The sequence below is a fragment of the Somniosus microcephalus genome, chromosome 21 (assembly GCF_052327205.1).
Source record: "Somniosus microcephalus isolate GS21.2 chromosome 21, FLI_Smic_1.0, whole genome shotgun sequence".
Classification (NCBI taxonomy): Eukaryota; Metazoa; Chordata; class Chondrichthyes; order Squaliformes; family Somniosidae; genus Somniosus; species Somniosus microcephalus.
In genome coordinates this window covers 3119864-3135401 of record NC_141007.1, presented here as the reverse complement: position 1 = coordinate 3135401, position 15538 = coordinate 3119864, and the positions used below count along the sequence as shown (strand labels likewise).

The following is a 15538-nucleotide window of genomic DNA, read 5'->3' as shown; positions in this document are numbered from 1 at the left end:
CCACCAAAGTGGATAACCTCACAGTTATCCACATTATAGAGCATTCGCCATGTTTCTGCCCAAATATCCCAACCTGTCCAAATCGTACTGGAGTTTCCCGACATCCTCCTCGCAGCTTACCCTCCTGCCTAGCTTTGTGTCATCTGCAAATTTGGAGATATTACATCCAATTCCCTCGTCCAGATCATTAATATATATTGTGAACAGCTGGGGTCCTAGGACCGATCCTTGCGGTACCCCACTAGTCACTGCCTGCCACTCGGAAAATGACCCGTTTATTCCAACTCTTTGCTTTCTGTCCACCAACCAGTTCTCTATCCAAGTCAATACCTTGCCCCCAATCCCATGTGCCTTAATTTTGCACACTAATCTCTTGTGTGGGACCTTATCGAAAGCCTTCTGAAAGTCCAAATACACCACATCCACTGGTTCTCCCTTATCTATTTTACCAGTTACATCCTCAAAAAATTCCAGTAGATTAGTCAAGCATGATTTACCTTTTGTAAATCCATGTTGACTTTGTCCGATCCTGTCACTGCTTTCCAAGTGCTCTGCTATTACATCTTTTATAATAGACTCTAGCATTTTCCCCACTACCGATGTCAGGCTTACCGGTCTATAATTCCCCGCTTTTTCTCTACCACCTTTTTTAAATAGTGGGGCAACATTAGCTACCCTCCAATCCATGAGTACCGTTCCAGAGTCTATCGAGTTCTGGAAGATGATCAGTAATGCATCTACTAACTCTAGGGCCACTTCCTTAAGTACCCTGGGATGCAGACCATCAGGCCCTGGGGATTTATCGGCCTTCAGTCCCATCAATTTTCCTAACACCATTTTCCTACAAATACTGATTTCTTTCAGTTCCTCGCTTTCATCAGACCCTATGTTCCCCGGCATCTCTGGGAGGTTATTTGTGTCCTCCTTTGTGAAGACAGAACCAAAGTATGCGTTTAGTTGGTCTGCCATTTCCTTGTTTCCCATTATAAATTCCCCTGATTCTGACTGTAAGGGACCTACGCTTGACTTCACTAATCTTTTTCTCTTCACATATCTATAAAAGCTTTTACAGTCAGTTTTTATGTTCCCTGCTAGCTTACTCTCATATTCTATTTTCCCTTTCTTAATTAATCCCTTTGTCCTCCTTTGTTGACTCCTAAACTGCTCCCAATCCTCAGGATTATTGCTTTTTCTAGCCAATTTATATGCCCTCTCCTTGGATCTTATGCTATCCCTAATTTCCCTTGTTAGCCACGGTTGAGTCACCTTTTTTGTTTTATTTTTACGCCAAACTGGGATGAACAAATTCTGTAGCTCATCCATTCGGTCTTTGAATGTTTGCCATTGCCTATCCACCGTCAACCCTTTAAGCGCCATTCCCCACTCAATCCTACCCAACTCGCTCCTCAGACCATCGTAGTTTCCTTTATTTAAATTGAGGATCCTTGTCTCTGAGTCAACTACTTCATTCTCCATCTTAATGAAGAATTCGATCATATTATGATCGCTCCGACCCAAGGGGCCTCGTACAACAAGATTGCTAATTAACCCTTTCTCGTTGCATAATACCCAGTCTAAGATGGCCTGATCTCTGGTTGGTTCCTCGACATATTGGTCCAGGAAACCATCCCGTAAACACTCCAGGAATTCCTCCTCCACAGTATTGTTACTAATTTGGTTGGCCCAATCTATATGTAGATTAAAGTCACCCATGATGACTGCTGTGCCCTTATTGCACGCTTCTTTAATTTCCCTTTTAATGCCATCCCCAACCTCCACCTTACTGTTTGGAGGTCTATATACCACTCCCACTAATGTTTTTTTCCCCTTAGTATTTCTCAATTCTACCCATACAGATTCCACATCATCAGAGCTAATATCCTTCATTACAATTGTATTAATCCCTTCTTTAACCAGTAATGCTACCCCACCTCCCTTTCCTTTTTGCCTATCTTTCCTGAATATCAAATACCCCTGGATGTTGAGTTCCCAGTCTTGGCCATCCTTGAGCCACGTTTCTGTAATCCCAACCAAATCGTATTCGTTTACCTCTATTTGCGCAGCCAATTCATCCAACTTATTACAAATGCTCCTCGCATTAAGACACAAAGCCTTAAGGCTTGTTTTTTTAACGCTCTTAGACCTATTAGAATTATTATTTACTGTGGCCACGTTTGATTTAAACCGTTGATTTCTCTGACTGCCACTTTTGTTTTTCTCCTTCCTATCTTTTGCTTTTATCCCTGTTTTCCTTTCCTCTGTCTCCCTGCTCAGGTTCCCAACCCCCTGCCATTTTAGTTTAAACCCCCCCCGAACAGTGCCAGCAAACCTCCCCGCAAGGATATTTGTCCCGCTCTGGTTCAGGTGCAACCCGTCCGACTTGTACAAGTCCCACCTTTCCTAGAAGCAGGCCCAGTGATCCAGGAAACTAAAGCCCTCCCTCCTGCACCAACTCTTTAGCCACGCATTCATCTGCTCTATCCTCCTATTCCTATACTCACTAGCACGTGGCACCGGGAGTAATCCAGAGATTACAACCTTTGAGGTCCTGCTCTTTAATCTGCTACCTAGCTCCCTAAATTCTTGTTGCAGGACCTCATCCCTCTTCCTACCTATGTCGTTGGTCCCAATGTGAACTACGACCTCTGCCTGTTCACCCTCCCCCTTCAGAATGCCCTGCAGCCGTTCAGTGCACACTATACTTTACCTGAACACTGCATATCTAGGTATAACTTCACATTTAGTCTAGGATCCATTTCCCCAGTCTATCCAGACGCTGATTTAATCTATTTTCTTCTTCTAAGATCCTGACTATTGTACAATATTGTATCATCTGCAAATGTTATAACTGTTATCTATACCCTGCTCCAAGAAACATAACAAACAGAAGGAGGAACCCCCTGGGGCACCCCACTAGTCATTGGCCCCTGTTGGGAAACATCTCCATTTAAAGCATCCTTTACCTATGCACCTTTAGTTAATTTGCAATCCATCTTTCAATATTCCCCTTGACACCTACTCAAAATCATCTGTGTTTGTCTTGCAGGAATTTCACCATCTTGAACAAAATAGGTATCAGATCTTACTGGATCTCCAGGTTTAGTGCCCCACTGCCATTCCTATACATTACCAAGCCCCACATGGCTGTTCAGTGTCCTAGGACTGTTGCCTGTCTCACCCACTCTATCACTTTTATAATCACTCTCTTGAACTTTACTTCCCTTGTCCCACCATTTTGGTTCCTCAGTTCTTCATCCAACTTTCTCTATTATTCTGACCCATTTTTTCCCCCAGAACCTGAGCGCTATAGAACTTCTTACAACCCTGACTTCCCTTCCTCTTGCAATCTTCAAGCTTTTAAAACCTAAACCCAAACCTCTAATGTTTTACCTTGCCTTCTCTTTTACTTATTTGAACCTTGCCCTTTGGCATGGACCCTTCACCTTGGTTTCTCAATGATTAAAAACAACCTCCCCAGTTGAACAGATAAGATGTATGTGCAGTCCTGTGCCATGGTCTCACATGCTGGCTCAACACACCAGCCAGACCGCTCCGTGTTGTAACTCGTTTTTATAGTTTGATATTAAAATGGTGTCCTGGCAACTATCTTAACAGAATGAAGAGACCAACTGGATGGATGAGCTTCATGTTGTGATCCATATTCCAGTGGAGGAATTTGTGTCAATGGTTCACACCTACAAACAGGTAAAATTACATATTAAAAAATGTATATATTTCCTTGTCATGTTTCAGCCCTCTGACACCTGGAATGGCCAAAGCCAGGCACTCAAACACATTCCATCGTTAAATTGCTGGTGGTGTTCCAACATTCACATTTATCTTCTAATGTTTAGAATCAGTTTCGTGGTCATTTCTGCCTTAAACAGTAGCTCCTAAAATCAATTGTTTGATCTCATTTAAAATTTAAATCATTCCTTGTTACATTTGGTCATTTCCCACCTGTTCCACATGTATTGCCCTGCAGAAGCTTCCCTAGTAGCCTTATGGGTCTCACAGTAAATGTTCATTTAACAAAGTTTCTCTGATGGCCCAGTGGGAACGTAAGATCTCGAGTTCGATTCCTGCTCTGTATCGAGACAGCTGATCTCGACTCGAGCATCAGGTGCTCCCAAGACTAGGAAGGAGAAAAGAAATCCGCCTTGGTTCTCACTTCTGATCCATAGCGAGCGACTCCTGGAAAAGAACACACGGCACTGGGAAGAGACAGGATTGGGTTAAGTTGTGATGCCCCTGCCTGGTTGAGTAGCCCTTCGACACTCACTGTCTAGGCTCACACCTGAAGAATGGCCATTTGGGCAAGGTATCAGCTGGTGGAACCATACCTTAGCCCAAGCCAGCGCCTTCAGAAGAGGTGAGACAAGAAGCCTGCTCCTAGGCTCCTGCCAGGCCAGTTCACAATTGGCCTCTTGGGCACGTGCAGCAACAGGGGAGTGACGTGGCTTCAGATTTCAGTCCTCAGAGAGGGAGGGAGAATATCTAACCTGTACTCACTCCCTTCTTCATTGTAACCAAGATCACATGCAAAACTCTCATAGAGAAATGGACAGAATTGCTGAATGCAATCTGCAAAACCCCAATACAAATCCCAGAGTCTAATGTAATAAAAATAGAATTTTATAGTGAAGAATAGCAACCCCATTGCACTAGTTTCTGCTTTCAGGCAATGCTACTGGTTTCTGCTTTCAGGCAGAGTTGTGGAGTAGGTACCATAAAACACCAGTCAAATTCCTGGAATGCTGTGTTCGAAACAGGACTTGACGAGTAGTCCTGATTATGACAACTCACTAAACGCGCATGCCTCCCTATAGGTCGACATGTACCTTGTTTCTGTTCTCCCCATGCAGGAAGTGCGAGGTGCTGCTACTGAAGGCCGGGCAACATTACAGAGTTTTGCTCTCTTTATTCTCCAGAAAAGTGCTGGGAGAGTTCCATCTTTGGTCATTGTGGAATTGGAAAAGTACTTCAGGTGAGAACTGCAGTGAATTTTTTTGGAAGGGCTGTCCTGAGTCCTGTTTTTCTCACTGCCCTAAAGCAGCTGCTGTCTGCTGCAGCTCATGAAAATGGCTATATTTGTGAGAAGTACATCCACAGTCACCATGGCCAGTGTGGATTGAGGCACTGTAGAAAGTCATCCAGTTTAAAAAAGAAACTGATGTCCACCCTGAGTCTGAGCCAGGAGACATTCTTTGAGATCAGCTCCCTGTTGCTGGCCCACTGCTGGTGACTGACACGTTGAAAACAACCCACACATGCCAAAAACTCGATGCATGCTCCTCTGCACTCAAGCACGGCAACTGTAGTACAACCAAAACCCATCCAACGCTGACCGCAGTGTGTACTCATGGCACTGCCAGTAGCTGGAGTCGGTCCCCAGGGCTGTTCACAACCCCAGGCACTAACACATTCATTACCTTGTACACTACGAGTGTAATATGTATTGTGTTGTAATCCAGTAACAATTGCAGTAGAAAAGGAGGGAAGGTGGGCAGTCCCAGGACACGACCTGCACTTCCCTCTCTATGGATATATAGGAGCACTTTGCACCCCAGCGCTTCAGTTGCACCAACCATTTTGCAACAACATACATTAGAGGTTGGTTTCAGCTAGTGCAGCAACTGGGACACCACTGTTGGCCTCAGCGCCCCTGGGCTTAGAAGTGGCAAACCTGCTCTGGATTATTATCCAGTGACCTCCGCCAGGAAGTGCACGTGTCTGGGAGTTGGTTGAGGATACTATCGGATTCAGCTGTGGCGCTGTCTTTGGTAGAATAGTTTGCTGATAATTGCACATTAAGAATTGGATGAGGTACAAGAGGGCTGCTATCTAAAGGCAGCATCTTCAGGAGGGATGGGGAGAGAAAAATAAATGTGTAATTTTATGTTTCATTTATGTTCTCTCTGCAGGCCACAGAAGAAGCACAAGTCACGGAAGGAGAACCAGCAGACAGCACCCAGCGAAGAACAAGACACACGGAGAAAGACGAAGGGCTGTGATCGCCATGTGCCTCTGATATCACGTGTGGATGTAGAATTAGTGAGTCTTCACTGGCTTCAGGGCCACAGTGCTGCTTTGTTTTCTCAAAGTATCATGTAGTAATTCAGCAGAGGATACACTGAACTGTAACAACATCATCATCAGGAAGTAAAAGACTGCAGTTGCTGGGAATCTGCAGCAAAAACAGAAAATTCTGGGAATGATCAGTAGGTCAGGCAGCATCTGTGGAGAGAACAGGGGAGTTAGCGCTAGGTATGGGCCCTTCGTCCTGAACTTTATAGAATCATAGAATGGTTACAGCACAGACTTCATTACAGCCTTGGTCCAAACATGGACAAAAGAGTTGAATTCCGGAGGTGAGGTGAGTGTGACTGCCCTTGACATCAAGGCAGCATTTGACCGAGTGTGGCATCAAGGAGCCCGAGTAAAACTGAAGTCAATGGGAATCAGGGGAAAATGCTGCACTGGCTGGAGTCATACCTAGCACAAAGGAAGATGGTTGTGGTTGTTGGAGGCCAATTATCTCAGCCCCAGTACATCGCTGCAGGGGTTCCTCAGGGCAGTGTCCTAGGCCCAACCATCTTCAGCTGCTTCATCAATGACCTTCCCTCCAACATAAGTCAGAAATGGGGATGTTCGCTGATGACTGCATAGTGCTCAGTGCCATTCACAGCTCCTCAGATAGTGCAGCAGTCCATGCTCGCATGCAACAAGACCTGGATGACATTCAGGCTTGGGCTGATAAGTGGCAGGTAACATTCGCGCCACACAAGTGCCAGGCAATGACTATCTTCAACAAGCGAGAGTCTAACCACCTCCCCTTGACATTCAACGGCATTACCATCGCCGAATCCCCCACTATCAACATCCTGGGGGGGTCACCATTGACCAGAAACTTAACTGGACCAGCCACATAAATACTGTGGCAACAAGAGCAGGTCAGAGGCTGGGTATTCTGCGGTGAGTATCTCACCTCTTGACTCCCTAAAGTCTTTCCACCATTTACAAGGCACAAATAAAGAGTGTGATGGAATACTCTCCACTTGCCTGGATGAGTGCAGCTCCAACAACACTCAAGAGGCTCGACACCATCCAGGACAAAGCAGCCCACTTGATTGGCACCCCATCCACCACCTTGAACATTCACTCCCTCCACCACCGGCGTACCGTGGCTGCAGTGTGTACCCTCTACAAGCACTGCAGCAACTCTTCAGCAGCACCTCCCAAACCTGCGACCTCCACCTCCAGGTTCCCCTCCAAGTCACACACTATCCTGACTTAGAAGTATATCGCCGATCCTTCATCATCGCTGGGTCAAAACCCTGGAACTCCCTCCTTAACAGCACTGTGCTCAAGGGCAATTGGGGATGGGCAATAAATGCTGGCCTTGCCAGCGACACCCACATCCCAGGAACGAATTTTAAAAAACTCCTCTTTCACTATGACTTTGGCAGCATCTTCTTCTTTGCTAAAGACAGATGCAAATTACTCATTTAATACCTCAGCCATGAACTCTTGCCTCCATACGTAGGTCTCTTTTGGTCCCTAATCAGCCCCACCCCTCCTCTTACTACCCGTTTACTATTTACATGCCTATAGAAGACTTTTGGATTCCCTTTGTTAGCTGCTAGTCTATTCTCATACTTTCTCTTTGCCCTTATTTCCTTTTTCACTTCTCTGAACTTTCTATATTCAGCCTGGTTCTCACTTGTATTCTCAGCCTGACATCTGTCATACGCCCCCTTTTTCTGCTTCATCTTATTCTACCTCTTTTGTCATCCAGGGAGCTCTGACTTTGGTTGCCCTGCCTTTCCCCCTGGTGGGAATGTACCTCGACTGTACCCGAACCATCTCTTTAAAAGAAGCCCATTGTTCGATTACAGTTTTGCCTGCCAATCTTTGATTCCAATTGACCCAGGCCAGATCCATTCTCCAATTAAGTATTTTTACTCTTGATTGCTCCCTGTCCTTTTCCATAGTTAATCTAAACCGTATGACACTATGATCACTGTTCCCTAAATGTTCCCCTACTGACACTTGCTGCACTTGCCCCACCTCATTCCCCAGAACCAGATCCAGCAATGCCTCCTCCCTCGTCGGCTCGGAAACATACTGATCAAGGAAGTTCTCCTGAACACACTTCAGAAATTCTTCCCCCTCTGCCCGTTACACTATTACTATCCCAGTCTATATTAGGATAGTTGAAGTCCCCCATTATCACTACTCTATAGTTCTTGCTCCTCTCTGTCATTTCCCTGCAAATTTGTTCCTCTATATCCTTCCCACTAGCCTATAGAATACACCTAGTAGTGTAATGACACCTCTATTCTTTCTTAACTCTAACCAAATAGATTCTGTCCATGACCCCTCCAGGACATCCTCTCTCTCCAGCACTGTAACATTCTCCTTAATCAATACTGCCACACCACCTCCTTTCTTTCCTTCCCTATCTTTTCTAACCACCTTATAGCCAGGAATATTTAGTACCCAATCCTGCCCCTTTTTGAGCCAGGTCTCCGTTATCGCCACGACAACATATTCCCATGTGGCTATTTGCGCCTGCAGTTCACCAACCTTATTTACCACGCTTCGTGCATTCACACACATGCACTGTAAACCTATCTTAGACCACCTTGTATTCTCTCTTAGTCTGACCCCACCTAATACCGTACTATTTCTTACTCTAGTGCTATCTGTCTCTCCCAATCCTTTGTGCACCTTGTTTCTCCTTTCTAATGCTACACCCTGGTACTCATCCCCCTGCCAAATTAGTTTAAACCCTCCCCAACAGCACTAGCAAACCATCCCCCCCGCCCCCATGAGGATATTGGTCCCGACTCTGTTGAGGTGCAACCTGTCCGGCCTGTACAGTTCCCACCTCCCCCAGAACTGGTCCCAATGTCCCAGGAATCTAAAGCCCTCTCCTGCATCATCTCTCCAGCCACACATTCATCTGCTCTATCCTCCTATTTCTATACTCACCAGCTCGTGGCACCAGGAGTAATTCAGAGAATACTACCTTTGAGTTCTTGCTTTTTAATCTCTTTCCTAGCTCCCTAAAATCTGCCTGCAGGACCTCATCCTTCTTTCTACCTATGTTGTTGGTACCGATATGGAGCACAACCTCTGGCTGTTCACCCTCACCCTTCAGAATGTCCTGCAGCCGCTCAGTGACATCCTTGACCTGTCTGTTCCCCTAACTATCAAACCCCTGTCACTATTGCTTTCCCGATCTTCCTCCTCCTCTCTACACCCCCCACCCCCGTACAGCTGAGCCACCCGTGGTGCCGTGAACTTGCCTCTGGCTGCAATCCCCAGAGGAACCTCGTCCTCACCAGTATTCAGGACCGGTTAGAGAGTGAGATGCACTCAGGGGTCTCCTGCACTACCTGCCTGGTCTTCCTTATCTGTCTGGTGGTCACCCATTCCCTCTCTGCCTGTACACTCTTACGCTGCGGGGTGACCGCCTCTTCAAACGTGCTATCCGTATAGCTCTCAGCCTCACGGATGCACTGCAGTGATGCCAGCTGCTGCTCAAACTCCGAAACCTGGAGCTCGAGCTCCTCCAGCTGACGACACTTCCTGTACATGTAGTTGACCAGAACATGGGAAGCGTCCTGGAGTTCCCACGTGGCGCAAGATTTAAATTACACGGGACTGAGGTGCCCTGCCATGCCTCTATTTAATAGACTATTAACTAACAACAGAAATAAACTCAAGACTTAAAAAAAACAATCACCAGCTACTCACCAATCAGCTCCTTCCCTTGGGCTGGCATCACTTTAGGTTTTTTCATCTTGCTCCCTCCGGGCTCTGGGGCCTACCTTTATCTCTGGCCGCTCCTCTCGCTCTCCCACAGGTCTGCTCTCGAGCCTATTAACTTAGAGTCCTTGGGTTCTGTGGCTCCACTCCTCTAAGTTAGACGTCTCAACCGTCTTCCTCCTCTCCACCAAACTCCTGCTCTCACCAAATTCTTCCACTCTGCTTGCGATCCACTCCGATTACATTCACCCAGCTCTGTCTCCAAGCTCTGCTTTAGCAAACTGGTGCCTAATATATACCTTTTGAGTGTCAAACAAGTTACAGCTGCTTAATCAGCTGCTAGCTCACAGTTTTTACCACCTAATTTTTCCATAATTTTCACAAAAGAGAGGGATGATGCAGATATTGCAATCAGGGAGGAGTGTGAAATATTAGATGAAATAAACATAGTGAGAGAGGACGTATTAAGGGGTTTAGCATCTTTGAAAGTGGCTAAATCCCCAGGCCCGGATGAAATGTATCCCAGACTGTTAAGAGAAGTAAGAGAGGCCCTGACCATCATTTGTCAATCCTCTCTGGCTTCGGAGGACTGCTAATGTGGTACCCTTGTTTAAAAAGGGAGAAGCGGATAGACCGAGTAATTACAGGCCAGTCAGCCTAACCTCGGTGGTGGGGAAATTATTGGAAAGAATTCTGAAGGACAGGATTAATCTTCATTTAGAAAGACACGGATTAATCAGGGATAGTCAGCATGGATTTGTTAAGGGAAGGTCGTGTCTGACTAACTTGATTGAAATTTTTGAGGAGAGAACAAGGAGGATCGATGAGGGTTGTGCATTTGATGTAGTCTGTATGGATTTTAGGAAGACTTTTGATAAGATCCCGCATGGCAGACTGGTCACGAAAGTAAAAGCCCATGGGATCCAAGGCAAAATGTCAAGTTGGATCCAAAATTGGCTCGGAGACAGGAAGCAGAGGGTAATGGTCGATGGGTGTTTTGTGACTGGAAGGCTGTTTCCAGTGGGGTTCCACAGGGCTCAGTACTCGGTCCTTTGCTTTTTGTGGTATATATCAGTGATCTAGACTTGAATATAGGGGGTATGATTAAGAAGTTTGCAGATGATACTAAAATCGGCTGTGTGGTTGATACTGAAGAAGGAAGCTGTAGACTGCAAGAAGATATCAATAAATTGGTCAGGTGGGCAGAACAGTGGCAAATGGAATTCAATCCGGAGAAGTGTGAGGTAATGCATTTGGGGAGGGCTGACAAGGCAAGGGAATACACATTAAATGATAGGACACTGAGTAGTGCAGAAGATCAGAGGGACCTTGGAGTGCATGTCCACAGATCCCTGAAGGTAGCAGGTCAGGTAGATAAGGTGGTTAAGAAGGCATACGGAATGCTTGCCTTTATTAGCCGTGGCATAGAATACAAGAGCAGGGGGGTTATGCTTCAACTGTATAAAACACTAGTTAGGCCTCAGCTAGAATACTGCGTGCAGTTCTGGTCACCACATTACAGGAAGGATGTGATTGCACAAGAGAGGGTACAGAGGAGATTTATGAGGATGTTGCCTGGGCTGGGGAAATTTAGCTATGAGGGAAGATTGGATAGGCTGGGGTTGTTTGCTTTGGAACAGAGGAGGCTGAGGGGAGACCTAATTGAGGTGTATAAAGTTATGAGGGGCTTAGATAGAGTGGATAAGAAGGACGTATTTCCCTTAGCAGAGAGGGTCAATAACCAGGGAGCACAGATTTAAAGTAATTGGTCGGAAGTTTAGAGGGGAGTTGAGGAGAACTTTTTTCACCCAGAGGGTGGTGGGGGTCTGGAACTCACTGCCTGAAAGGGTGGTAGAGGCAGAGGCCCTCATCACATTTAAAAAGTCCTTGGATGTGCACTTGAAGTGCTGTAACCTACAGGGCTACAGACCAAGAGCTGGAAAGTGGGATTAGGGTGAATAGCTCTTTGTCGGCTGGCACGGACAAGGTGGGCCGAATGGCCTCCTTCTGTGCTGTAAATTTCTATGAATCAAGCAACCACTTATAGCTGATAACTACTAACTGCCACGGACCATGCAGTTTCTTTTATGTTACAAAACAAAGCTAAATTCCAATCTGATGATTACTTACCTAACTTCCCTTATAGTTACCAGCGAATTTCTCTTCTCCACCGATTACTGCTCTCACCAAATTCCTCCACTCTGCTTGCGATCCACTCCGATTGCGTTCACCCAGCTCTGTCTCCAAGCTCTGTGCTAAAGCTCTCAGTTCTCTGTTTGTTTAACCTGTCTGTGTTCTCCACACAGATGCTACCTGCCCTGCTGAGTGTTTCCAGCATCTTCTGTTTTTCTGTGATTTTTCAGTTTCTATTTGTATTTATTTATTTTACTTCAGTGCCTCAGCCAAGTGACTGTTCTTCATTTAGGAGCATTGACGGGGTGTATTGGCAGGCTATTGGACCATGGAGTGCATCTGGGCTCAGCTCAGCCCTGTCCTTGGGGCAGTTCTACTGCGTTAAAGGCACTATATTGCAGGCACATTCCAGTAGCAATAGTGATGGGGAGCAGGCTGATTCGTTCACTCTCTAGCCCAGCAATGCCGAGACCACTTGCTGCCATTGGCTCGCTCGCTACAGACCAGGGAAATAGCGATACTAAAGCAAAATACTGCCCATGCTGGAAATCTGAAATAAAAACAGAAAATGCTGGAAATACTCAGCAGGTCGGGCAGCATCCGTGGAGAGAGAAACAGAGGTAACGTTTCAGGTCGAGGACTCTTCGTCAGAGCTGGAGATGGAACAGATTTTTAAGCAAGTGCGGGGGCAGGGAAAGGGGGAGGGGAGGAAAGAACAAAAGGGAAGGTCTGTGATAGGATGGAAGGCAGGAGAGATTAAGAGACATTGAGGAGGTAAAAGAAGATGGTAATGGGACAAGTTAAGAAACAAAAGATGGCTCTAGATGAAGTGTAAAAAAACATTAATAAATAAAATGAATGGAAAAAAAAAAATGGGGCCGAGGTTATGATCTGAAATTGTTGAACTCGATATTGAGTCCGGAAGGCTGCAGAGTGCCTAATCGGAAGATGAGGTGCTGTTCCTCGAGCTTACGTTGAGCTTCCGTGGAACAATACAAGAGGCCAAGGATGGTGAGGTCCGAGTGGGAATGGAGCGGAGAATTAAAATGACAGGCGACCGGAAGCTCGGGGTCACCCTTACGGACTGAACGGAGGTGTTCCGCAAAGCGGTCACCCAATCTGCGTTTGGTCTCCCCAGTGTAGAGGAGACCGCATCGTGAGCAGCGAATACAGTATACTAGATTGCAGGAAGTACAAGTAAATCGCTGTTTCACCTGGAAGGGGTGTTTGGGGCCCTGGACAGTGGGAAGGGAGGAGGTAAAAGGGCAGGTGTTGCATCTCCTGCGCTTGCACAGGAAGGTGTCGTGGGAAGGGGAAGGGGTGTTGGTGGTGATAGAGGAGTGGACTAGGGTGTCGCGGAGGGAGCAGTCCCTTCTGAATGCTGAATGGGGAGGTGAGGGGAAGATGTGTTTGGTGGTGGGATCATGTTGGAGGTGGCGGAAATGGCGGAGGATGATCCGTTGAATGTGGAGGCTGGTGGGGTGAAAGGTGAGGACAAGGGGAACCCTATCGTGGTTCCAGGAGGGAGGGGAAGGGGTGAGCGCAGAAATGTGGAAAATAGAACTGGCCGTGTCAACCACAGTAGAGGGGAATCCTCAGTTGAGGAAAAAGGAAGACATGTCGGAAGCACTGGTATGGAAGGTGGCATCGTCGGAGCAGATGCGGTGGAGACGGAGAAACTGGGAGAATAGAATAGAGTCCTTACAGGAAGCGGGGTGGGAGGAAGTGTAGTCCAGGTAGCTGTGGGAGTCGGTGGGCTTGTAGTGAATGTTTGTCGATGGCCGATCGCCAGAGATGGAGACAGAGAAGTCGAAGGGAATGGAAGAGTCGGAGATGGACCATGTGAAGGTGAGGGAAGGGTGGACATTGGAAGCAAAGTGAATTAAATTTTCTAGTTAAGGGCGAGAGCAGGAAACAGCACCGATACAGTCATCAATGTACCGGAAAAAGAGGTGAGGGAGGGGACCTGAGTAGGACTGGAACAAAGAGTGTTCCACATATCCCATGAACAGGCAGGCATACCTAGGACCCATGCGGGTTCCCATGGCAACACCTTTAATTTGGAGGAAGTGAGTGGAGTCAAAGGAGAAGTTGTTCAATGTGAGAACAAGTTCAGCCAGGCGGAGGAGGGTGGTGGTGGATGGGGACTGGTTGGGCCTCTGTTCAAGGAAGAAACGGAGCGCCCTAAGGCCGTCCTGGTGGGGGATGGAGGTGTAGAGGGATTGTACGTCCATGGTGAAAAGGAGACGGTTGGGGCCAGGAAACTGGAAACTGTTAAAGTAGCGGAGGGCGTCGGAAGAGTCGCGGATGTAGGTGGGAAGAGACTGGACAAGGGGAGAAAAGATAGTCGAGATAGGAAGAGATAAGTTCCGTGGGGCAAGAACAGACTGAAACGATGGGTCTACCAGGGCAGTCCTGTTTGTGGATCTTGGGAAGGAGGCAGAAGTGCGGCTGTGCGGCGTTGGGGGACTATGAGGTTGGCGGCCATGGAGGGAAGATCTCCGGAGGAGATGAGGCCAGGGAAATATTTATGATCCTTTTGTGGTTTTAAAAACACTTAAGGCAACAGCAGCACAAAGAAACTGGCACGAATTTCTGGTCACAACTTTTTTACTGTTAAGTTCCTGATCAGAGCCCAGAGTCTGTCGTGAGGGGCGATGGGGCACAAGAAAGATCCCCAGTTTGGAGGGAGAGGGGGAAAGAAAATGACTGGGCTTTTTAAAACATTATTCATTCTAGGGATGTAGGCAAGGCTGGCCATCCCTGGTTTCATACAACTGAGTGGCTTACTGGGTCACGTCAGAGGGCAGCTCTGCCAGCCACGCTGGTGTGGTACTGGAGTCACATATAGCTCATATAAGTAAGGACAGCAGGTTTCCTTCGCTAAAGGACATTAGATTATTACGACAATCCAACAGCTTCGTGGTCACTTTTACGGATACCAGCTTTTTAAAACTGAATTGAGATTCTCAAACTGCCGTGGTGGGATTTGAACTCGCAGTCTCTGGGTTATCAGTCCAGGCCTCTGGATTACTAGTTCAGTAACATAAACATTACACTACCGTACCTGGTTGTTCTCTTGTTTACAAGTGCATCTTTTGGAAGCAGATTAGTTAGTGATATTTTCAAAGGCTTTGAGTAACTTAGCTAAGGAATGTTGCATCACTTAAGGCAAAGTGAAAAAGTGACGGGGGGATTTCACAAGGAGCAGCCGGGACCAGCACTCTCTGCCTGTCCTGGTCACCGCCCGTCTGAATCACTGTTGTCAGTACAGCTGCTACTGTGGCAGGGTTGCCATTAAAATACTATAACCCTGCAAGTTACGAGCGTCCTTTGACGCTTTAACAATGTATGTGTTTTCTCTCGTGGATTGCAAGTGAAACAATTATTCTATGCACCTAGGGTTTAAGGTACCACCTGGTGTAGTGCAGAACATCCCCTATTCTAAACCAATCTCTGTTGATCTTAGTCAGGGTGGCGGTAGACAAAAAATATCAGCCAGGCCTGATCGCTAGCCAATGCCCGCTTTGGATGGCACACATGTATTTGCATTGGGTTAGGATAGGATCGGGCTCAGTCAAATAGCCTACCGATGCTCGGTCTAGATAAGTTAGCTGAATTTTTCACC

General features: G+C 46.7%; 1 protein-coding gene across 1 annotated transcript in view; it reads left to right on the top strand.

Moving 5' to 3' along the window:
* Window positions 1-15538, top strand: part of eme1 (essential meiotic structure-specific endonuclease 1) — a 92874-nt gene that overhangs the window by 63642 nt on the left and 13694 nt on the right. The window contains exons 4-6 of the mRNA XM_085963199.1: window positions 3616-3705; window positions 4866-4987; window positions 5925-6054. Coding sequence (XP_085819325.1) covers window positions 3616-3705; window positions 4866-4987; window positions 5925-6054 — 342 coding nt within the window. The remainder of the gene's footprint in view (window positions 1-3615; window positions 3706-4865; window positions 4988-5924; window positions 6055-15538) is intronic.